Source organism: Artemia franciscana, chromosome 20, assembly GCF_032884065.1.
Source record: "Artemia franciscana chromosome 20, ASM3288406v1, whole genome shotgun sequence".
Taxonomy (NCBI): Eukaryota; Metazoa; Arthropoda; class Branchiopoda; order Anostraca; family Artemiidae; genus Artemia; species Artemia franciscana.
The window spans coordinates 31,322,301-31,345,088 of NC_088882.1; the positions used below are offsets into that span (position 1 = coordinate 31,322,301).

Consider the following 22,788-nt stretch of genomic DNA (forward strand, 5'->3'; position numbering starts at 1 on the left):
ATATATGAGGGGGTTTGCCCCCTCTTCAATATCTTGCTTTTTACACTAAAGCTTAAATTTTGTCCCAATTCTTTAAGAATGACCCCTGAATCACAAAGGCCGTAGGAGAAATAGTTTAAATTACTAAAAATACTTTAGCTTAAAGAGCATGTATTTAGGAGGAGATGAACCCCTCATATACTTAATAATTTTTGTTCGTTTTGCTTTAATGCTGCTCCTTACTGTCAGTTAAAAAAACTTTTCATATTTTTCTTTTCATTGTTTTTTTGTTTTAAAATAATGTTAGAAATTTCTGCGCCCCCTTCATGGAACTTTTCTCCTCCCATGAAAAATTCTTCCAAGGAAAGATCCTCCCATGTAACCCCCTCCCCTCAGCCCCCTTCCTATCCAAGAAAAAATACCCCTGAAAACGTCTGTACACTTCCCAATAACCATAACTCAATATAACCACTGGTCAAAGTTTGTAACTTGTAGCCCGTCCCCCGGGGACTGTGAGGGAGTATATCGTCCCCAAAGACATAGTCGTTAGGTTTTTCGACTATGCTGGACAAAATGGCTATCTCATAATTTTGATTCGTTGACTTTGGGAAAAAAATGAGCGTGGGAGGGGGTCTAGGTGCCCTCCAATAGATTTGGTCACTTAAAAAGGGCACTAGAACTGTTAATTTCCATTAGAATGAACCCTCTTGCAACAGTCTAGGACTACAGGATCGATACGATCACCCCTGGGGAAAAAAAAAGAAAAACGCACCCGTGATCGGTCTTGTGGCCAAAAATACGAAATTCCACATTTTTGTACATAGGAGCTTGAAAATTCTACAGTATGGTTCTCTGATACGTTGAATGCGATGGTGTGATTTTTGTTAAGATTCTATGATTTTTAAGGGGTCTTTCCCCCAATTTTCCAAAATAAGGTAAATTTTCTCAGGCTCATAACTTTTGATAAGTAAGCCTAAATTTGATGAACTTATATATTTTAAATCAGCATAAAAGTCCGATTCTTTTGATGTATCTAATAGTACCAAATTCCATTTTTTAAAGTTTCGTTTACTATTGAGCCGGATTGCTCCTTACTACAGTTCGTTACCACGAACTGTTTGATTCATGCCTACAAACATTATGATTATACGGGAAGGCAGCTTATAGTAGATAAATTAGCTAGGAAGGGGTTTTTTAGCACTAAAATGCCCACTAAAACTCCATAGAAAATATCTGTTAATCGTAATATAAAAATTCTACGTATAAAATTATATATATTTATGTATATATTCTCAAAATCTACTCCACAATTTGCTTTGAATTGGCACCCTTATATTTAGTTAGATTTAATCGTTTTAAGTGTCTATGATGCGTGCAATATTACCAAGGAAATATAGCTAAATATAAAATACCAAGTGCCATTGACTGTATTTACAAAAAAGCTTTTAAGCAGTTTAGTAATGCCTAAAGCACAAATGAACAAGCTAGACCATCAGATGTGGCAGAACTAATCTGCAAAGCTAAGGTTATTGAAAAAATCTTTGTCGGTTTTTACATCCATAACGCATCAAACATTACAAAAGGAACATAGCTAAGTATAAAATACGAAGTGTAAAGATTCTATTTACAAAGGGTGCTTTAAGCAGTTTCATAATACCTAGAAGAAAAATGAACCATCAAATTTGACAAAACCAATCTGAGCAGCTAAGATAAAGGCTAGTGAAAAAATGTCTGAAGCAATTATAAACGAAAGTAAAGAATAAAGAATTATAAGGTTAGATTAATCGGGCCAATGACAATTACAGCGAGTAAAAAAAGTAAAGTACGAAGAAATGCGGCAGCAAGAATTAAAACGAGTCAAAAATAAAAGTGAAGAACAAGGAACGTGCGGTTAAAAGATATGCTGCTGCGAGAGCATGGAAATATATGTATAAAGGATATTGTTCTATTCAATTTCAGCTAAATATTCTCTAAGTCAGCGAGAGCTTGTGAAGAAGAGCGAGAACAAACAATAAGAGCCATATTGGAACAAACAACCGGCTGGTTATTGATTTTCAAACTTCTGGGGAAAGGTGATTAGGTACAGGGGCTTCCCATAGGTTTCGGTTACTGTCTTACTGCGGACATCAGTTGTTGACTAATATTCATCCAGGGCACTCTACATTTCTATCCAAAATGGTATATCTTTGCATTTCATTCACTCTGATTAATGGCTATTTTACTGATAAGCTCTGCCCTCAGACTGATTTCTTTGCAGCGGAGCAATGAATATTTGTGCTCAAAATGCAGGACAAACAGCTCGTGCTGTCGTTTTGAACTTTTCGTAGTGTGACCCTGTGGTGGGGAATGCTCACGCAGAAATTGCGAAAACTGGTACAAACGTTTTCAGCAATAATGCACCATTAGAGGCAAAAAAAGTATTTTGGCCTGTCGCAAACTGCTCGAGCCGCCTAAGTGACCAACAGTAAGCTGCCGCAAAGCATTTATTGATAACTTGTGTGGTTACTCAAAGGCGGTGATAACTGAGCTTAGACTGGGAAAAGATGCTTGATATCTCATCGCAACTGATAAAAATGAAGCTTATCAAATCTATGGACCAATTACTAAGACCACAACTAAAAGTTGTGTAAAAGTGTTACGGAATAGCCCGTTTCTTTCCTGATAGTTTTACTGAGGTTCATTTGCAGACCTTTTAACTAGTACAGAAGCCCATCGGATGCAATTGAACCGTGCCGTCCCATATCTGTATCGAAGAACAAATTTATATTTTCGAATTTAAAAAAAAATACCATGTAAAAAGTATGCTAATGGATATTAGCATCTAATAATATTCGGGATCTTCTTAAGATCATGAATCTCACTCTTTCATTGTATTCACTAATATTTTTTATTACTGAAAAGATATGCCTCATCCATAAGGATGAAAGTCTGTAGGACAAAACATTTAAGTTGAGATGTGTGATGTATTCCCTCGTTATAGGATAGTCACAATCGTTAAGAAGAAGAGGGAGTAACATTTATTTTTCTTGTTTTTAATGGCACATTTGTTCTATAAAGGCGGGAATATAAAATAGCAGTAAATTGGTTTTAAGAGCATGTTCTTCACAACTATTACTTACTGTTACTGTGTCTTTATGTTTTTTTGTGAGGTTTATAAATTTATTTTTAAGCTTTCATCTTTTCTAAAGTGTAATTCTAATTTATATTTTCTTTATTTAAACAAAATTATAGGTTAAAGCTTCTTTTAATTGCACAATTCTCATAACTGAACATTAGCCTAACTCTTCAAACAACACACTAGTTAAGCCGTAGTGGGGTGCAATTTTCATTTATCTTTAAGTATTGAATTATTTGGCTCAGGGGTTGGATTAGAAGGGTAGCTCAGAGTGACGCATGCAAAGAAGGTAGTCAATGAAGCCTGTATGCACATACAGGTTGCATAAGAAACATACATCATGATTTCAAAAAAAGTGCGTTAAGTATACCAATAATGTGGCTCAGGTAATTGATAAGAAGGGTAGCACAGCGGAGGTCAGGTAAAGTAGATAGTCAATGAGCCCTATATGCAAATGTATGTAGTTTAAGAGTGAAATATACTGTTATTTAAAAGAACGCCAAGTATACCTACAAGTCTGCCAATAATGAGTACCTGGTGTGCAATAAGAAGGGGCTCAGCGCGACTCAGCCAAAGAAAGTAGTCAATGAAACTTATATACAAATACAGGTAGCTTAGGAATGATCCATACTGGTGTTGAAAAGTGCGCCAAGAAAATCTACAAGTGTGCCAAAATTTTGCTCATGTATTAACTAAGAAGGATAGCTCACGGTGGCTCAGGTAAATAAGGTATCAATTAAGCTTATACACAAATACAGGTAGTTTAAGAATGTTACATACCGGTGCTATAACAGGGTGCCAATTATATGTACAAGTGTGCCAATGATTTGTTCCAGGCATTCGATAAGAAGGGTTGCTCAGGCAAAGAAGGTAGTCAATGAAGTTTATATACAAATACAGTTAGCTCAGGAATGATATTAAATAAAAAAAACTAGTTTTTTTAACTGAAAGTAAGGAGCAACATTAAAACTTAAAACGAACAGAAATTACTTCGTATATGAAAGAGGCTGCTTCCTCATCAACGCCCCGCTCTTTACGCTAAAGTTTGACTCTTTCTCTCAATTCTTCTTTTTAAAACAGTAAAAAACTTTAGCGTAAAGAGCGGGGCGTTGATGAGGAAGCAGCCTCTTTCATATACAAAGTAATTTCTGTTCGTTTTAAGTTTTAATGACGCTCCTTACTTTCATTTAAAAAAAACTTGTTTTTTTTTATTTAATTTCTGAACGTTTTTGAATCAATGCATGTTTTGATTTTGGCTCTCTGCAGAGGAATTATTAAAACGAAATTTGTATTTTTTTTTTTTTTTGGCTAAATGGCTTTCTCATAATTTTGATCGAATGATTTTGAGAAAAAAAGAGCGGGGGAGGAAGCCTAGTTGCCCTCCGATTTTTTGGCTAATTAAAAAGGCAACTAGAACTTTTATTTTTTTACGAATCTTTTTATAAGTAAAAGATTTACGTAACTTATAGATTAGCTTATGTAAAGAACTTTTGTGTTCTCATATTTTTATTACATATACGAGGGGGTTCACCCCCTCGTCAGTACCTCGCTCTTTACAATAAAGCTTAAATTTTGTCCCAATTCATTAAGAATGACCCCTGAATCACAAAAGCCGTAGAATAAATAGTTGAAATTATTAAAAATACTTTAGCGTAAAGAGCAAGGTATTAGGAGGAGGTGAGCCCCTCAAATGGGTAATAATTTCTGTTTGTTTTAAGTTTTAATGCTGTTCCTTTTTCCAGCTGAAAGAACTTTTTCATATTTATTTTTTCATTGTTTTTTTAAATAATGCTAGTAAATCCTGCGCTCCCTTCATGGAAATTTTCTTCCCCCATGACAAATTATCGATGAAAAATTCCCCCAGTATATCTCCCTCTTCTCAACCCTTCCCCCCAACAAAAAAAATCCTCCTGAATACACTTCCCAATAACCATTGCTATATGCAAGCACTGGTCAAAGTTTGTAACTTATTGCCCCTCCCACGGGGACTGTGGGGGAGTAAGTCGTCCCCAAAGACATAGTTATAAGGTTTTTCGACTACGCTGAATAAAATGGCTATCTCAGAATTTTGATCCGTTGACTTTGGTAAAATAATTAGCGTGGGAGGGTAGGGTTCTATGGTAGGGTTCTCTGATACGCTGAATCTGATGGTGTGATTTTCGTTAAGATTCTATTACTTCTAGGGGGCGTTTCCCCCTATTTTCTAAAATAACGCAAATTTTCTCAGGCTCGTAACTTTTGATGGGTAAGACTAAACTTGATGAAAATTATATATTTAAAATCAGCATTAAAATGCGATTCTTTTGATGTAGCTATTAGTATCAAAATTCCATTTTTTAGAGTTTTGGTTACTATTGAGACGGGTCGCTCCTAACTACAGTTCGTTACCACGAACTGTTTGACTAGTGTTAGAAAATCAGAATTATGAAACTGAGAAATAAAACATCAGTAGTGCAGGGTCAGCTGACCATTCTCCATGGATTAAGGGTAACTTTAAGTTCTTTATGTACTTTATATACTGCAAGTTTCTGAATTAAGTTGAAAGGCATGCTGGACTTAAAAACTGCTTTACACTGATATAAGTACTGTTTTGGTTCTTTTGGATCTCGGCTTTAGGGCTCTTCAAAAACCGATATTTTGCAAAATCGGTTATTTTAAACTAGAAAAATTAATTCTATCTAGCCAAAAGATGATAATACACTAATTAACTCTTAAGCTTCTTAACCTAACTAACTCTCAATTAACACTTAAGCTAATTTACTCTGAGCTAATTAGATCTTAATTAAGTCTTAACTTTGGCGTTCGGAAAAACAGTTTTTAGTCTTCTGTTTTATTCTTTTTTCTAAATTTCTTCTAGTTGACAATGGTTACCCCGTTTGTAATTTGAGCAGTTACCCCTGCGTATTGGAAAAATTCCGTGAGTAATTTACTGGTATTATTATGCAGGATTTATTCTAATGTGTTTTATTCTTACTATTTAAGAAATTTCGTCGGAAATGAAGTTAGTCATCACGTGAATCCTTATGATAATTTTGAATGCTTAACCCGTAGTTAATTAAAATAAATAAGTGCTTGCAATTGCACCCCGGAGCTACATCCACTGTTGGCCTTCAGCTTCCTTCTTCTAGTGAACGGAAATATGGTGAAAACATAATTTTGAAATAGAAAGAAAACATATCTTATGCGCATATCTTAACGTAATAAAGAAATCAGAAATCAACACACCAAAATCCTTTAGAGAACCTAGAATTAAGAACCTATTAATTAAGTTATATTTAACCTATAATTAAGGTTAATTATAATTTAATTATTTATATAATTAAAATAATTATAATTAAAATATAATTATATAAAATACGATTATAAATATAATTATATATTTATATAAATATAAAATAAAATTATAAAATATAATATATATTATTTATATATCATATAAATAATATATTTATTTATATATAATTATAAAATAAAATATTAAAATAAATATAATTAAAACACTATAAATAATTATAATTTAATTATAATTTAATTAAGGTATAATTAACCTATTAATTAAGTTACAATTAACCTATAATTAAGAACCTATAATTAACCCAGAGATTTAACCTATAGTTGAATCTTTGGGACAGAAATTAAAAATGGCAAAAACTCTGGACCACATTGAGAAAGTTGAAATTTTCGAGTAGCATATTGACACAGGGAAAATTTTAAGACAAAAATAAGTAAACGGTGAGATCATATAAACAAAAAAAATTCCAAACGCTAAAAACTTTTGGGCCAAAAGTTTAAAATAGACAAATTGATAAAATAGACAAATTGTTAAAATAGACAAAATTGAAAACGTTGAAGGTTTTGGGAGGAAAATTTTTGAAAAGGCGAAACTATGTGAATACAAAATTGAAAATCTAGGCATTCTCTTGTCAAATACCTAAATCTGTAATTTCTCTCGAAAAAAAAACTATAAGAATCTGGAAATTAACTTGACAAAAAAATTAAGAATTAACTACAAAAAATTGAAACTGAGTAGTTTTGAAAATCTTGAAAAATGCCTCCTGAAAGTGTCATTTTCATACCCTTAGCTGTTCCAGAGCTATTGTAAATATATTTGGGCAACCTTGAAGCAAATGGTATCTATTTATTTGTCCTTGCTATTTAACCACGCATATATATATTTAAGTCTATCATGGGTTTGCTATGCAAAAACACTATTTTGTTTACCTTAAATATGTTACCTAAATATTGTTTACCTTATAAAAGGTAAAAAAAAAGGTAAAGGATACGGCATTAGACTTTACAGTCCGTACCGGCGGTGCTGATCTCCGTTTCTTGGCCCTTCAGCCAGGAAGTGCAATGGGGGGTTGGGGGCCAGCCATCCTGTGCTTTCACACACCCTTCCTGTTTACCTTCCCCAGATTTCTCCAGGTACCATTTAGAGCTGGTTCGACTCTGGCTAAGCTTACAGAGTCACACCACTGACCCCCGTCCCAAACTGAAGAATTGGGTACACTGGGATTCGAACCCGCGTCCTCTCAGACAAGGGATCTCGAATCCAGCGCACCAACCCACTCGGCCAGGACGGCCTACTGTTTACCTTATCCTCCTACGTAACTCTACATTTCAATTTTAATAGCTACACCCTCCCTTTCCTTTGTCCAAAGGACCTAAATAGAAAAATCAATCTCTCAAGCCGTTCCAAACACATGGGTACCCAGCGGACTGAACTAAATACACATACTGTCTTTAAATTTATCTCTGCATCTCCCCAGTAAGCCAAAGTTATTATCCACTGGATCCCATACTTCTAAAGTGCTCACGTGGTTTCAACTCAGTCATGGTTCTCACTGCATTGTAAATAATTTCAGGAAACAGGTACACTTGACATCCTTAGATGTGCCCGGATATGCGTTTTGTTTTCAGGGTATATTCTTGGGGAGCTTTGGGGTGTTCACAAGGGCAAACGATCCATAGAGGCTCAATCGAAGCAAAACGAAATCAAGAGTAGAGCAATTCCCCCCATTTTCATACCCTCTAGCATCCCTTCCTTCTCCCTACTCCCAACAGGATATATGCTCATCTTGTCTCATAGAATAATCGTTGCAAGTTTTGAGCTAATGGCAGACGATGTGTCCAGCTTGCTCCCTTTTCCATTTTTAAAACTATATATAAACAGCGGGCAACTTGCAAATATTATCCCAACATATAGATTTGTTTCACCTTTTGACTATTTTTACCAACATTTATACCTTAAAATGTTGAAAACCTTTAAGGGTTAAGAAGGTTAGCAAAAAGGGCACAGGAGGGGGATTGACAGACTTTTAATCACTTTGACTCTCAAACGTTGTATGGTAACTTTAAATATTCATTTGAATGAACCACCTCAAAAGTTTTCATGGCTTCTCCTTTTGTACTCCTTTTGTGTCGTAAGGAAAAAAAATGTTACGAGGGAACGCCTTCACTCTTATGCAGGCTAAGTCCGCTAAATTTTAAAACTATTAAGAAGGTATTAAATTGTGTGGGCATTTGCGTAATTTTTGCTATTTCAATCGCTGCCACTAGTCTGAAATGTGTTGTCTGTATTGGATGGCAGCATTATGGAGTGTACAGTTACTGCCGCTTATACTTACTTCTTCAAAGTAAAAGAATCAAGTGAAACCAATACTTGTACAGGTATGTCCTTATAACTACCAACTCATTCCAGGAAGGATAAACCACTTGTAGGAAATATTCTCTTGAAGACTCAACTTAACGCCATTTCAGACCAGTGTGCTAAGTGCTAAGCTAGGGGAGAATCCTGGCACGTACGCAGGGGGGCCTCGGGCCCGCCCCCCCCAAACGAAAAAATTTTGTGAAATGTTTAATTTCCCCATGGTTTCTTGGGATTTCTGGCAAAAGTAGGACATTTATTAAGAATCTAGATGCATGTGTGAAGCCTTTTTTGGGGGATTTTACTGCATGCAATTATCCGGTCAAGTCACTGCCCAGTTATTAACCCATTTTCTGTCTAACTTTTTACCCTCTTTGAAGTAATTAGCATGTGTACTGTTAATTATGACGAAGACCACACTGTCGGGAAAAGGTAATAATAGGAAAAAAGCTAATAATGTTAATAATGTAAAGGAAATGTAAATGTAAATGTAAGGAAATGTAAATGTAATAAGGTAATAATGTAAAGGAAAACGTAATAATGTTAATAATGGAAAAGGTAAATAATGACGAAGACCACACTGCCTTTCCATAATATAACTACAAAAGAGAGAATTATGAGGACTTTTTTCCCAAGACAGTGAATCAACAAAACCTATTTGAATATTTCGGCCCTATTTGTAAGAGCTGTCTTCAGCAAATAAAATAATAAACAATAAAACACTTACAATAAAAGTTTTCGGTTAAAAATCCATTCTTTTTTTATAAGATAGCCTTCGCATCAATACTTCTTAACGAAAAGTTCAGCCAAGACTGTGTGATAAAAGCTAATATTTTATAAGCTAAAAAGGTTCATTCATTGAACTAACTGCATTTATTAAAAATTGGAATAATTTCTTATTGCGATATTTGCCTTCTCTGCAGCTAATCTTGCAGTTCTTTTGGGATTGGGCTTGTTTTGATTCGTTCCAATTTTTGTTTTATTTTGAATTAGATAATTTTCTGTAATTAATTTTGTGTACATTGGTTGAGTGTGTATTCACCCAAGTCTCTATTTAGGGATGTATTATTATTTAAGTTTCGTATGATTTCGATTGCCTCGCGGACTGTTTGTTTGATTCCTAGGTCATTGTTAATTAGAATTGTTTCGTCAAATAGAACATAATGGTTTGTATTTTCAAAAATATGATTGCTTAAAGCTGAATCGAAAGATATGGAGTTATTTCTAGATTTTAATGCTTTTTCAATACTTTCTTTGTGTTGCTGTAATCCTGTTCCTAAATTTCAGTGGGTTCGACCAATGTAATAATTTCCACAACTACATGGTATTTGATACATCCCTCTTAGACGAGTAACTGGGGTTTTATCATTGCCAGAATTGAGAAGATTCATTATACTTAAATTACTTGTGAATACAACGCGTAGATTGTTTTTTAAATAATTTGTTTCAGTTTTGAAGTAATTTTTGGAATATAAGGTAGGTAAATCGTGCTTGTAGGATTATTCGAATCGGTTTCTGGTGTTTTCGTTTTTTGTTGGTAAATCTTGTCTTGGGAAAAAAAAGCCCTCATTATTCTCTCTTCTGTAGTTGTAAAATGGAAAAACAGTGTGGTCTTCGTCATTATTTACGACGAAGACCACACCAGAAAACGATTTGAATAATCCCACAAGCACGATTTACCTACCTTATATTCCGAAAATTACTTCATAACTGAAAAAAGTTTGTTTGAAAAACAATCTGCGTGTTGTATTCACAAGTAATTTAAGTATAATGAATCTTCTCAATTCTGGTAAGGATAAAACCCCAGTTACTCGTCTAAGAGGGGTGTATCAAATACCATGTAGTTGTGGAAATTATTACATTCGTCGAACCCACCAAAATTTAGGAATAAGATTACAGCAACACAAAGAAAGTATTGAAAAAGCATTAAAATCTAGAAATAACTCCATATCTTTCGATTCAGCTTTAAGTAATCATGTTTTTGAAAATACAAACCATTATGTTCTATTTGACGAAACAATTCTAATTAGCAATGACCTAGCAATCAAACAAACTGTCCGCGAGGCAATCGAAATCAAGCTAAACTTAAATAATTATACATCCCTAAATAGAGACTTGGGTGAATACACACTCAACCCTATGTACACAAAATTAATTACAAAAAATAATCTAATTCAAGATAAAACAAAAATAAGAACGAATAAAAACAAGCCCAATCCCAAACGAACTACAAGATTAGCTGCAGAGAAGGCAAATATCGCAAGAATAAATTATTCCAATTTTTAATAAATAAAGTTAGTTCAATGAATGAACCTTTTAGCTTGTAAAATATTAGCTTTCATCACAGTCTTGGCTGAACTTTTCGCTAAGAAGTAATGATGCCAAGGCTATCTTATAAAAAAAAGAATGGATTTTTAACTGAAAACTTTTATTGTAAGTGTTTTATTGTTTATTATTTTCTTTGCTGAAGACGGCCCTTAGATATAGGGCCTAAATATTCAAATAGGTTTTGTTGATTCACTGTCTTGGGAATAAGTCCTCATTATTCTCTCTTCTGTAGTTGTACTTGTAGTGTTATTTTTTTTGTAAAGAGAGTTTGCTTTCCACAGCAAAATAGAATTATCCTTGACATTAAGGCGTTTATCCCCCCCCCTTTTCAGGATAAAGTACAGCTTTTAATGGGTTAATTTTGGAAACTATCATTTTTCATTAAAATCTACGTTTTTGCAATAGAAGAACTACCCCCCACAGAACCCTTATTGCACGGTTAACCCTAAAATTTCCCTTTCAGTGGGATATAATAGATTAATCATCCTCCTGGAAATCCTCACATCCACTACAATACTACATATTAAAGTTAATCTGTATTTTCCGATATACGTCATTTTGCATTACTAAATAAAAAAAGTGCTACTTTATATCTGCTGTTGCGAAGGTTCCCCCCCCCCCCCGAATAAAATTCCAGCGTGCGTGCCTGGGAGAATCCCTCAGGTATAACCGAACTGGTAATTTTATTTATACTCAAGAACCAGCTCTATCTATGGACCCATGTTTCCAGATATATTATCTCAAACCTCTTCCAAATTTCTACCAATTTTTTGCCTAGAATATTATGCTCGTCAAAAGCGACACATTGGTGTCAGAACAAACTCATAGAAAACTTGCTCAATAATTTATTTTAAGACTCTACGACGGTCTTTTTTCCCTCCAATTTGTATACAGTATGAAAATAATAGTCAAAAAAATAATGTCCTATCTATGATAATTACATAATAATTTACGTTGGAATTTGCCCAATCTAGGAAGTCTTAGTAGTTTAGATCGCGCTAAGGATAAGTAAACTTTATGACATGCTGTGTGAATTTTGGCCCTCGAGCGTGAACATGTTGTATTATGTTTACTTATCTATGTTACCGTAGTTGTTGCATTGCCACCTGCAGCGTTGCAGTAGTCGGTATCAAGTTCCAATTTTCTCTACTGGGCTGTATGTTGATGGGTTTTCTGACAAAATATTTATCTCAAGCTACCTGTCTTGAGCTAAGTTTGAGATAATAATGTGCTAAGTTGCTAGTGCTGATTTGAATATGTTTAGCTGTCTGTATGTTGAGCTAATCAGCGTTGAGTTGCACTTTCTGAGCTGTAGGTGGGTTAGCTCGACATAAAACAGACACAAGTAAATCGTATTTCCTTTTGATAAATACGGTTGCGTAAGACAATATAAGCATTGATATTGTATTTATTAATACCACCAATTACAGTCCATTATGTTTCAATCTACCAACAATTCTGCAACCCCAATACCTGATTATGTGCAACTAAATCAAGGCTGTATTTCTGAATAGGAATGTATTTTACGATAATAGCCTTAAAAATACATGACTCTTGAAAAATCTGATGGAAGCGCATGTACACACAGGATAGGGGGAGGGGTTTGAAGGGTAAAGAGAAATAATAAAAAAACGTATAAATTGGAAGGAAAAGGGATCAATGAAGAGAAAAATAAATCACTAAACTTAGCGATAAATCGCTGAGCTGGCAATCCTTTGTAAAAAAAAAGTATAGTTCTAAAGCTTCTAGTAGCTTTGACCTTAATGGGATTGAAATTTTCTTGGAAGATCCTGAATTTACTGTTTTTTTTTCTATAGTAAATTTATATTATTTTTTTTTTTTTTTTTTTTTTTTTTTTTTTTTTTTTAAAGATCGAAAGTACCGTCACAGAATTGAAAGATTGTTTAAAAGATGCTGAACAAATTTAGAAGATCCTAGATAAAAAAAATTCTCTCTCTCACTCTCTCTCTCTTTTCTCTCTCTCTCTCTCTTCTCTCTATCCCTCTCTCTCTGTATCTCTCTCTCTCTCTCTCTCTCTCTCTCTCTCTCTCTCTCTCTCTCTCTCTCTCTCTCTCTCTCTCTCTCTCTCTCTCTCTCTCTCTCTCTCTCTCTCTCTCTCTCTCTCTCTCTCTCTCTCTATTTCTTTCTTTCTTTCTCTCTGTTGGACAAACAAATGAGCTAAAGATTTGTAATTTGACATAAATGGCATTTGAGGTCTACTGCTCAGTAGGGGCCTCCTCCATGCCACTCAGCGTGTCCGCTGATGGTGGATAGGGGAAAGCCCTGCGGATATGTAGGGTTCCTCCATAGGAGGCGTAGATCAAGGAGGGATCTTGTCACTGGGGGTCCATAATAGAACTTGGATACTGTCGCCTGATGGATGGAATAAATTTAGAAAAATAATTTGTGAAATTTGCTAATGGTGTCTTAGGGAAATAAGTTACGAATGCAGCTAGGCATATTAGTGACAATGTTGAGCGACCCGGCTCCATAGTAACTGAAACTCTAAAATACAAAATTTTGATACTAATAGATATATCTAAGGAATCGGCTTATTGCGCTAATTCTAATTATATAAGCTTAATAAAATTTAGTTTTACCCATTAAAGGCTACGAGCCGAAGAAAAGTTGCTTTGATTTAGAAAAAAGGGCGAAACATCTCTTTAAAGTCTACTAATCTTAACAAAAATTACACCATTATCTTAAGTATACCAGAAAACTCTATTGTAGAGGTTTCAAGCACTTAATTGAAAAAAATATGGAATTTTTCAGTGTTTGCCAGAAAAAAGATCGTGAATGCGTGTATTTTTCGTTTTATTTTTTTTTCTCATGGGTGATTGTATCGACCAAGAGATCCAAATATATCTTCAGACAGCTCATTTGAATTAAAATCAAAAGTTCTAAAAGTTCTGAAACTAAAACCCAAGTTTATTAAATACTCAAGTATTATTAATAAAATCAAATGTATTTTAAAAGAGAATATTCCTAGTTTTGAAAACTAAAACCCAAGTTTATTAAATATTCATTTAAAATTAATAAAATAAAAATTATTTTAGACGTGGTTGCTCTTATTTCTGAATAGTAAAACCCAAGTTTATTAAATGCGCAAAAATTATTAATAAAACAAGATGTATTTTAAACGTGGATACCCTTTTTTCTGGAAACAAAAACTCAAGTTTATTCGATACTAAAAAGTATTATAAATAAAATCAGATTTGTTTTAAACATGGGTATTTCTGAAAAATTAAACCCAAGTTTATTAAACACTCATATATTATTAATTGAATCAGATGTATAGATGTATATTGTTCTTGATTCTGAAAACCAAAACCAAATTTGTTAAATACTCAAATATTATCCATAAATTAAGATGTATTTTAAACTTGGATGTTCTTATTTCTGAAAACTAAAACCCAAGTTTATAAAATACCCAAATACTATTAATCAAATCAGATGTGTTTTAAACCTTGATGTTCTTATTTCCGAAAACTAAAACCCGAGTCTATTAAATACTAAATATTATTAACAACATCAGATGTATTTTATATATGGATCTGCTTATTTTTAAAAATTTAAACCTAAGTTTGTTAAATCCTCAAATATTATAAACAAAATCAGATGTATTTTACCAGGGGATATTCTTATTTCTGAAAACTAAAACCCAAGAATATTAATTATTAATAGATTATTAATAAAATAAAAATTATTTTAAACTTGGATGCTCTTATTTCCGAAAATTAAAACCCCAGTTTATTAAATGCACAAATATTATTAATAATATCAGATGCGTTTTAAACGTGGATTTTCTTATTTGTGAAAGCTAAAACCCAAGTTTACTAAATACTCAAATATTATTAATAAAATCAGAAGTATTTTAAACATGGATATTCTAATGTGATAGAACTACAACTCAAGTTTATTATATACTTATATAATATTAATAAAATCAAAAGTATTTTAAAAGTGACAGTTCTTATTTATGAAAACTAAAACCCAAGGTTATTAGATACTCAAATAATATTACAGAAATAATATGTATCCCAACAAGGTAGAAATAAGATGTATCCCAACAGATGTATCCCAAACGTGGATAATATTATTTCTGGAAATTAAAATCCAAGTTTATTAAATAATCATATATTATGAATAAAATGACATGTTTTCTAACATGAAAATTATCATTTATGAAAACTAATACACAAGTTATTTAAATTCTAAAATATTATGAATAAAATTAAATATATTTTAAACACGGATCTCTCTATTTCTGAAAATTTAAGCCTAAGTTAATTAAATACTCGAATATTATTAATAAAACCATATGTATTTTAAAAGGGATGTTCTTACTTCTGAAAACTAAAACCCAAGATTATTAAAAACTCATGTATTATTAATGAAAAATGTTTATTTCAAACGTGGAAGTTCTTATTTCTGAAAAAGCCCAGTTTATTAAATGCGCAAATATAATTAGTAAAATAATATACATTATAAACGTGGATTTTCGTATTTCTAAAATCTAAAACCCAAGCTATTTAAGCATGAACCAATAAAATCAGAAGTATTTTAAAAATGAATATTCTAATTTCTGAGAACTATTACTCAAGTTTATTAAACACTAATATATTAGTAATAGAATCAAATGTATTTTAAAGGTGAAAGTTCTTATTTCTGAAAACTAAAACCCAATTTTATTAAATACCCAAATAATATTAATGAAATAAGAGGTATTTTAAACGTGGATGTTCTTATTTCTGAAAACTAAGACACAAGTGTATAAAAATAATCACTTATTATTGACGGAAAAAGATGTGAATGTGGATGTTCTTATTTCTAAAAACTAAAACCCAAGTTTATTAAATACGTAAATATTATTAATAAGATCAGATGTATCCCAAACATGGATATTATTATTTCTGAAAACTAATACCCTAGCTTATTAAGTACTCATTTATTATTAATAAAATGAAATGTTTTTTTTAAAACATGAATGTTCTCATTTCTGAAAACTAGAACTTGTTTAAGTGTTTTAAATTCTAAAATATTTCTAATAAAATAAAATGTATTTTTAACGTGAATATTCTTATTTCTGAAAAGTGAAACCCATGTTTATCAAATGAACAGACATTATTAACAAAATTATATGTATTTTAAACGTTAATATTCTAATTTCTGAATACTAAAACCCAAGCTTATCAAATATTCAAACATTATTAATAAGATCATATTTAATTTATACTTGGGTATTCTTATTTCTCAAAACTAAAACCCGAGTTTATGAAATATTCATTTATCATTAAGGCAGGACGGGCTCACAAGGAGTCTTCCTATACCTTCCATGTTAAAAATTTGGAGTTTGCCTGACGTCCCCGACTTAGTGATTTCGGCGTTTTTTATTTTAACAGATAGAAAAAAATCTGGTGAATATTTTCATCTAATCAAATCTGAAAGCCGACATTTATTTTTTTACAATTCCAAAATAATTATAAAACCTGTTTCGGGTTTACATTCTAGAATACTAAACTTGACACTGTTGTTGTGGGGTATAAAAAAATAGAAAAAAAATATTCTGTTCAATAATGAGGAACTTATTTCTATAATATATATTTTTGCTGTCTACAGTCCTTTTAAATACTTGACATATTTGTGTTTCAAAGTCAAAAATTCCCCTCAAAAGACTAGATGCAGCTGTTATTGGAACGCGTGAGAACACATGAATTAGACAAAAGGACTAACGACTCATATAGTTCTTGATCGGTTCAGTGAAGTTTTAGTTATTTGTGACCGCTGTTACAGGAAATTGCCAAAGGAGTGCTGCCAAGAAGTATGGAGATACGGTACCGTTTAGATGAATCCAATTATGCTAGGTGTAGGTAGTTGTCCTTAGTAATTACTGACTTATCCGAATACAAATTCAGATATACAAATACACAAGCTGCACTCTCAGCTCTAGAATTGATTTAAAAGACCCATACAGATAAATAAAATAAAGTAAATAGGTCACTTCACTGCAAGTAATTATTTAAATTTTATTTGTGGAAATAGGTCTGCATGAATTAAAAACCCAAAAAGCATATACTTTTTATTTGCAATTTCTATAAGTTTTTACCACACCCAGGCAAATAATGATGACCAGACCATAGGCATGCACGCAAGGGAGCTATCCCTCCCCCGAAACTTTGCAAAATGCTAAATTTTTCCTGCGAAATGCTTAATTTTTCCGTGTTTTCCTGGTATTTTTTCTGTAAGAGTTGATCCCCTCCCCCCAAAAAAATTCTCTTCGAATAATAATTTCTCTAATGTTTTCCTCGAATAATATTCTTATGCAAATAAATCTTCCTATTTACTTGCCAAATTACGAAGAACAAGAATGCAATAATCGTAATTTTGAGTGAGAAACTCCTTGAGTTCAACCTTCTCATATTTGTTTAGTGGAAGCGGTGAAGAAAACTGTTAACTTTGTCTTTGAATGATTTGCCGCATCTGAAAAAGAATTGACTAGGGAGTGAAATGTCTGGACTTCGGCTAGGCCTTAAGAATACTCTCAGGAGTTTAAATAGGCTGCGTCTTATCACCGTTGCTGTCCATCATAGTAATCGACTAATATATTGGGAAATAGACCAGCTCAAGGTATCATTCAGCCTGAAAGTGAATAAAAGATCTGTATAATATTTGACTTCACGATGAAATTATTATCCCACAGAGTTACAAGGAACGTCCACAATAACTCCTGGATGAAATCAAATAAAAGTGAAGTGTGCTGGGCTCAAAATGAGCACGAACAAGACCATTTGCATTGTGACATCCAACTCACCATCTCAGATCAAGGGGGTGATGGAGCAAGCGGTCAAATTTACATAACTGGGAAGCATAATCGAAAGCACTGGCTCATTGCAAAAAGAAGTAGTGCCCCACAAAGGCCAAGCAAGCGGAGCTTTCGACAGCATGAAGTGAACCCGGTGATTTAATTTGGTTTCCCTTCGTGTCAAACCAAATTTGTCACTTCGCTGCAAGCGATTATTTAAATTTTATTTGTGGAAATAGGTCTGCATGAAGTAAAAACCCATAAACATATACTTTTTATTTGTAATTTCCACACGTTTTTACCGCACCCTATATATTATTATAAATAATGATTAACCATTATTTGACTATTATTAACCATGATAACCATTATTATAAATAATGATGACCAGACCACAGGCATGCACACAGGGTAGGAATCCCCCCCCCCAAACCTTGTAACATGCTTAATTTTCCCTGCGAAATGTTTAATTTTTTTCCGTGTTTTACTGGTATTTTTTGTGTAAGAGTTGAACCCCTCCCCTTAAAAAAATTCTCATCGAATAAAAATTTCTCTAATTTTCTCTTCAAATAATAGTTCTTTTGCAAATAGATCTTCCTATCTACTTGCCAATTTACGAAGAATAACAAAACAATAATCGTAATTTTGAGTGAGAAACCCCTTGAGTTCAACCTTCTCATATTTGTTTATTGGAAGCGGTGAAGAAAACTGATAGCTATGTCTTTGACTGATTTGCCGCCTCTGAAAAAGAACTGACTAGGGAGTGAAATGCCTACACTTCGGCTAGGCCTCAATAAAATCAGGTGTATTTTAAAGGTGATTGTTGTTATATTTAAAAACTAAAAACACAAATTTATTAAATACTTAAATTGCCCACATAAAATAAGATGCATTTTTAACATGGATGTTCTTATTTCAAAAACTAACATTCAAGTTTATAAAATACCCTAATAGTATGTACAAAATCAGATATATTTTAGGCCTGGATATTCTTATTTCTGAAAATTAAAACCGAAGTTTATTAAATAATCGAAAAACATTTAAAAAATCATATTTATTTTAAACATGAATGTCCTTATTTCTGAAAACTAAAACCTAAGTTTATTCAATACGAAAATATTATTAATAAAATCAGATGTATTTAAACGTAGATATTCTTATTTCTGAAAACACAAACCCAAGTTTATTTAATACTAAAAAATCGTTAATAAACTCGGATGCGCTTTAAACGTATATTTTTATATTTCTAAAAATTAAAACCTAAGTTTATTAAATACTCAAGCATTATTATTAAAATCAGATGTATTTAAAACGTGGATAGTCTTATGTCTTGAAACTAAAACCAAGTTTATTAAACACTCATGTATCATTGATAAAATAAGATTTGTATTAAATGTGAAGTTCTTAGTTCTGAAAACTAAAACCAAAGTTTACTAAATGCGCAAATATTATTAATAAATTCAGATGTATTTTAAACGTGGATGTTCTTATTTCTGGAAACTAAGCCCCAAGTTTCATAAATACTCATATAATACAGATAAAACAAGATTTATTTCAAACAAGGTGATTCTTATTCCAAGTTTATTAAATGCGCAAATATTATTAATAAGATCAAATGTATATGTAAATATGGATTTTCTTATTTCCGAAAATTAAAACCCAATTTATTAATTGCACAAATATGATTAATAAGCACAGATGTATTTTAAACATGGATATTCTAAGTTTGGAGAACTATAACTTAACTTTATTATATATTGTTAATAAAATCAGATGTATTTCAAAGGTGAGAGTCCTTATTTCTGAAAACTAAAACCCAAGTTTTTAAATACTCAAATAGTATTACGGAAAAAATGTATTTTAAAAGTGGATATTCTCATTTCTGAAAACTAAAACCTAAGTTTATTAAATCCCCAAACATTATTAACAAAGTCAGATGTATTTTAAACGTGGATGTTCTTATTTCTTGATATTAAAACCAAGTTTATTAAACACTCATATATCATTAATAAAATAAGATGTATTTCAAGCGTAGATGTTCTCTTTTCTGAAAACTAAAACCCCAGTTTATTTAACAAGTTAAATATTAATACAATCAGATATATTTTAAAAGTGGAAGTTCTTATTTCTGAAAACAAAAACGCAACTTTATTAAATGCTCAAATATTAGTAATAAAATCAGATGTGTTTTGAACTTGGAAACTCTTATTTGTGAAAAATAATAGCAAGGTATATTAAATATTCACATATAATAAAAAAAACTTATTTTAAGTGTGAATGTTCTTATTTCTGAAAATTGAAACCCAAGTTTAATAAATACTTATATGTTATTAATAAAATAAGATGTGTTTTAAACGTGTAGGTTCTTAATTATGAAAACTAAAATCCAAGTTTATTAAATACTAAAATATTATGAATAAAATCAGATGTGTTTTAAACGTGGATATTCTTATTTCTGAAAACTAAAACCCATGTTTTTTAAATACTCATACATTATTAATAAAATAATATTTATTTTAAACAAGGAGGTTCTTATTTAAAGTTAAATGCGCAAATATTATTAATTAAATTAGATGTATTTTAAATATGGATTTTCTTTTTTCTTAAAAACTAAATCCGAGTTCATTAAATACACAAATATTATTAATAAAATCACATGTGTTTTAAACATGGATATTCCAATTTATGAGAACTATAACTCAAATTTATTAATTACTTATATATTATTAATAAAATAACGCGTAGTTTAAAAGTGGATGCTCTTATTTCTGAAAACTAAAACGAAGGTTTATTTAATACTCAAATATTATTAATAAAATCAGATGTATTTTAAACGTGCATCTTCTTATTTCTGAAAAAAAACTAACTTTACTAAATACTCAAATGTTAGTAATAAAATCAGATGTTTTTTAAACGAGGAAAATTCACGAAGCTAAAACCCAAGTTCAATAAATACTCATATATTTTTATTAAAATGACATTCTAACGGTGAATGCTCTTATTTCTGAAAACTAAAATCCAAGTTTATTAAATACTCATATAATATTAATAAAAAAAGATGTATTTTAAACGTGGAAATTCTTATTTATGAAAACTAAAACCCAAGTTTATTTAAGACTCACATATTATCAATAAAATCAGATGTATTTTAAATATGGATGTTCTTATTTCTGAAAATTATAACCCAAGTTTTTTAAATACTTATATATTATTAAAAATATAAGATTTATTTTGAACAAGGTTCTTATTTCAAGTTTATTAAATGCGCAAATATTATTAATATGATCATATGTATGTTAAAGGTGGATATTTTTATTTCTGAACACTATAACTCAAGTTTATGAAATATTCATATATTTTTAATAAAATAAAATATTTACTAAACATGGGTGTTTTTATCTCTGAAAACAAAACCCAAGTTTAGAAAACAATCAAATATTATTAATAAAATCAAACGTGTTATACATGGATGTTCATATATCCGGAACCTAAAACTCAAGTTTATTAAATACTCAAATATCAATAAGAAACTCAGAAGGATTTTAAACGTAAATGATTGTGTAAAAGAAAATATTAGATAGTCATATACCATTAAATAAAACAAGATGTATTTGAAACTCGGAGGTTTTTATTTCTGGCAACTAAAACCTAAGTTTATTAAATGCGCAAAAATCATTAATAAAATCAGATGTATTTTAAATGTGGATGTTCTCATTTCTGAGAACTAGGACAAGTTCATTAAATACTATTATATTATTAATAAAATCAGATACATATTATAGGTGAATGTTCTTATTTCTGAAAACTAAAATCCAAGTTTACTAAATAATCGAATAATTATTAAACAAATCCTTAGTTCTGAAAACTAAAACCCAAATTTACTAAATATTCAAATCTTACTAATAAGACCAGATGTATTTTAAACGAGGATTTTCTTATTTCTGAAAACTAAAACCCGAGTTAATTAAATGCTCATATATTATTAATAAAATAAGCTGTATTTTAAAGATGATCGTTTGTTATAATAAACAGATAACAAATACTATTAATAAACTCAATTATAGGTTCACAATAAATTCAGACGTTTTTATAAGATAAGATGTATTTTAAACGTGGATATTCTTATTTCTGAAAACTAAAACCCGAATTAATTAAATACTCAAATAATAATAATAAAATCAGATGGATTTTAAATGAAAATGAGATTTTAACAATATATTAGATAGTCGTATATTATTAATAAAACAAGATATATTTTCAACTCGGAGAATCTTATTTCTGGCAACTAAAACCTAAGTTTATTTAATGCACAACAACTATTAAGTAAAATCATAAGTACTTTAAACCTAGATGCTCTTATTTCTGAGAACTAGGACCCAATTTTATTAAATACTATTATGTTATTAATAAAATCAGATACATTTTATAGGTGAATGTTGTTATTTTTGAAAACTAAAATCCAAGTTTACTAAATAATCAAAAAATAAAAAAAAATCCTCAGTTCTGAAAACTAAAACCTAAATTTACTAAATATTCAAATAGTGCTAATAAGATAAGATGTATTTGAAACGTGGATATTCTTTTTTCAAAAAACTAAAGTCCGAGTTAATTAAATACTCATATATCATTAATAAAATTAGGTGCATTTTAAAGGTGATTTTTTTTTATTTTTGTAAACTTAAACAAAAGTTCATCAAATTTTCATATATTATTGATAAAATCAGATTTGTTTTAAAGATTCATGTTCTTATTTCTGGAAACTAAAACACATGTTTATTCAATACTCAAATATAATAATGAAAATATGCATGTTTGTGTTCAAAATACATTTTAACTTGAAATATGATGAAAATGGTCAAATGTATGCTTCAAAATAAGTTGCGTTTGCTCAAAATATGGATGCGAGTTCTTCAAAAT

General features: G+C 31.0%; 1 protein-coding gene across 3 annotated transcripts in view; it reads left to right on the forward strand.

The window, feature by feature from the left end:
- Positions 1-22,788, forward strand: part of LOC136040117 (pickpocket protein 28-like) — a 137,792-nt gene that overhangs the window by 96,476 nt on the left and 18,528 nt on the right. For 2 of the 3 annotated variants that reach the window (XM_065724215.1, XM_065724213.1), the window contains one exon: positions 5,952-6,011. The exons of the other annotated variant lie outside the window; for it this stretch is intronic. In XM_065724215.1, the coding sequence (XP_065580287.1) occupies positions 5,952-6,011 (60 nt within the window). The remainder of the gene's footprint in view (positions 1-5,951; positions 6,012-22,788) is intronic. 3 annotated transcript variants of the gene reach the window in all.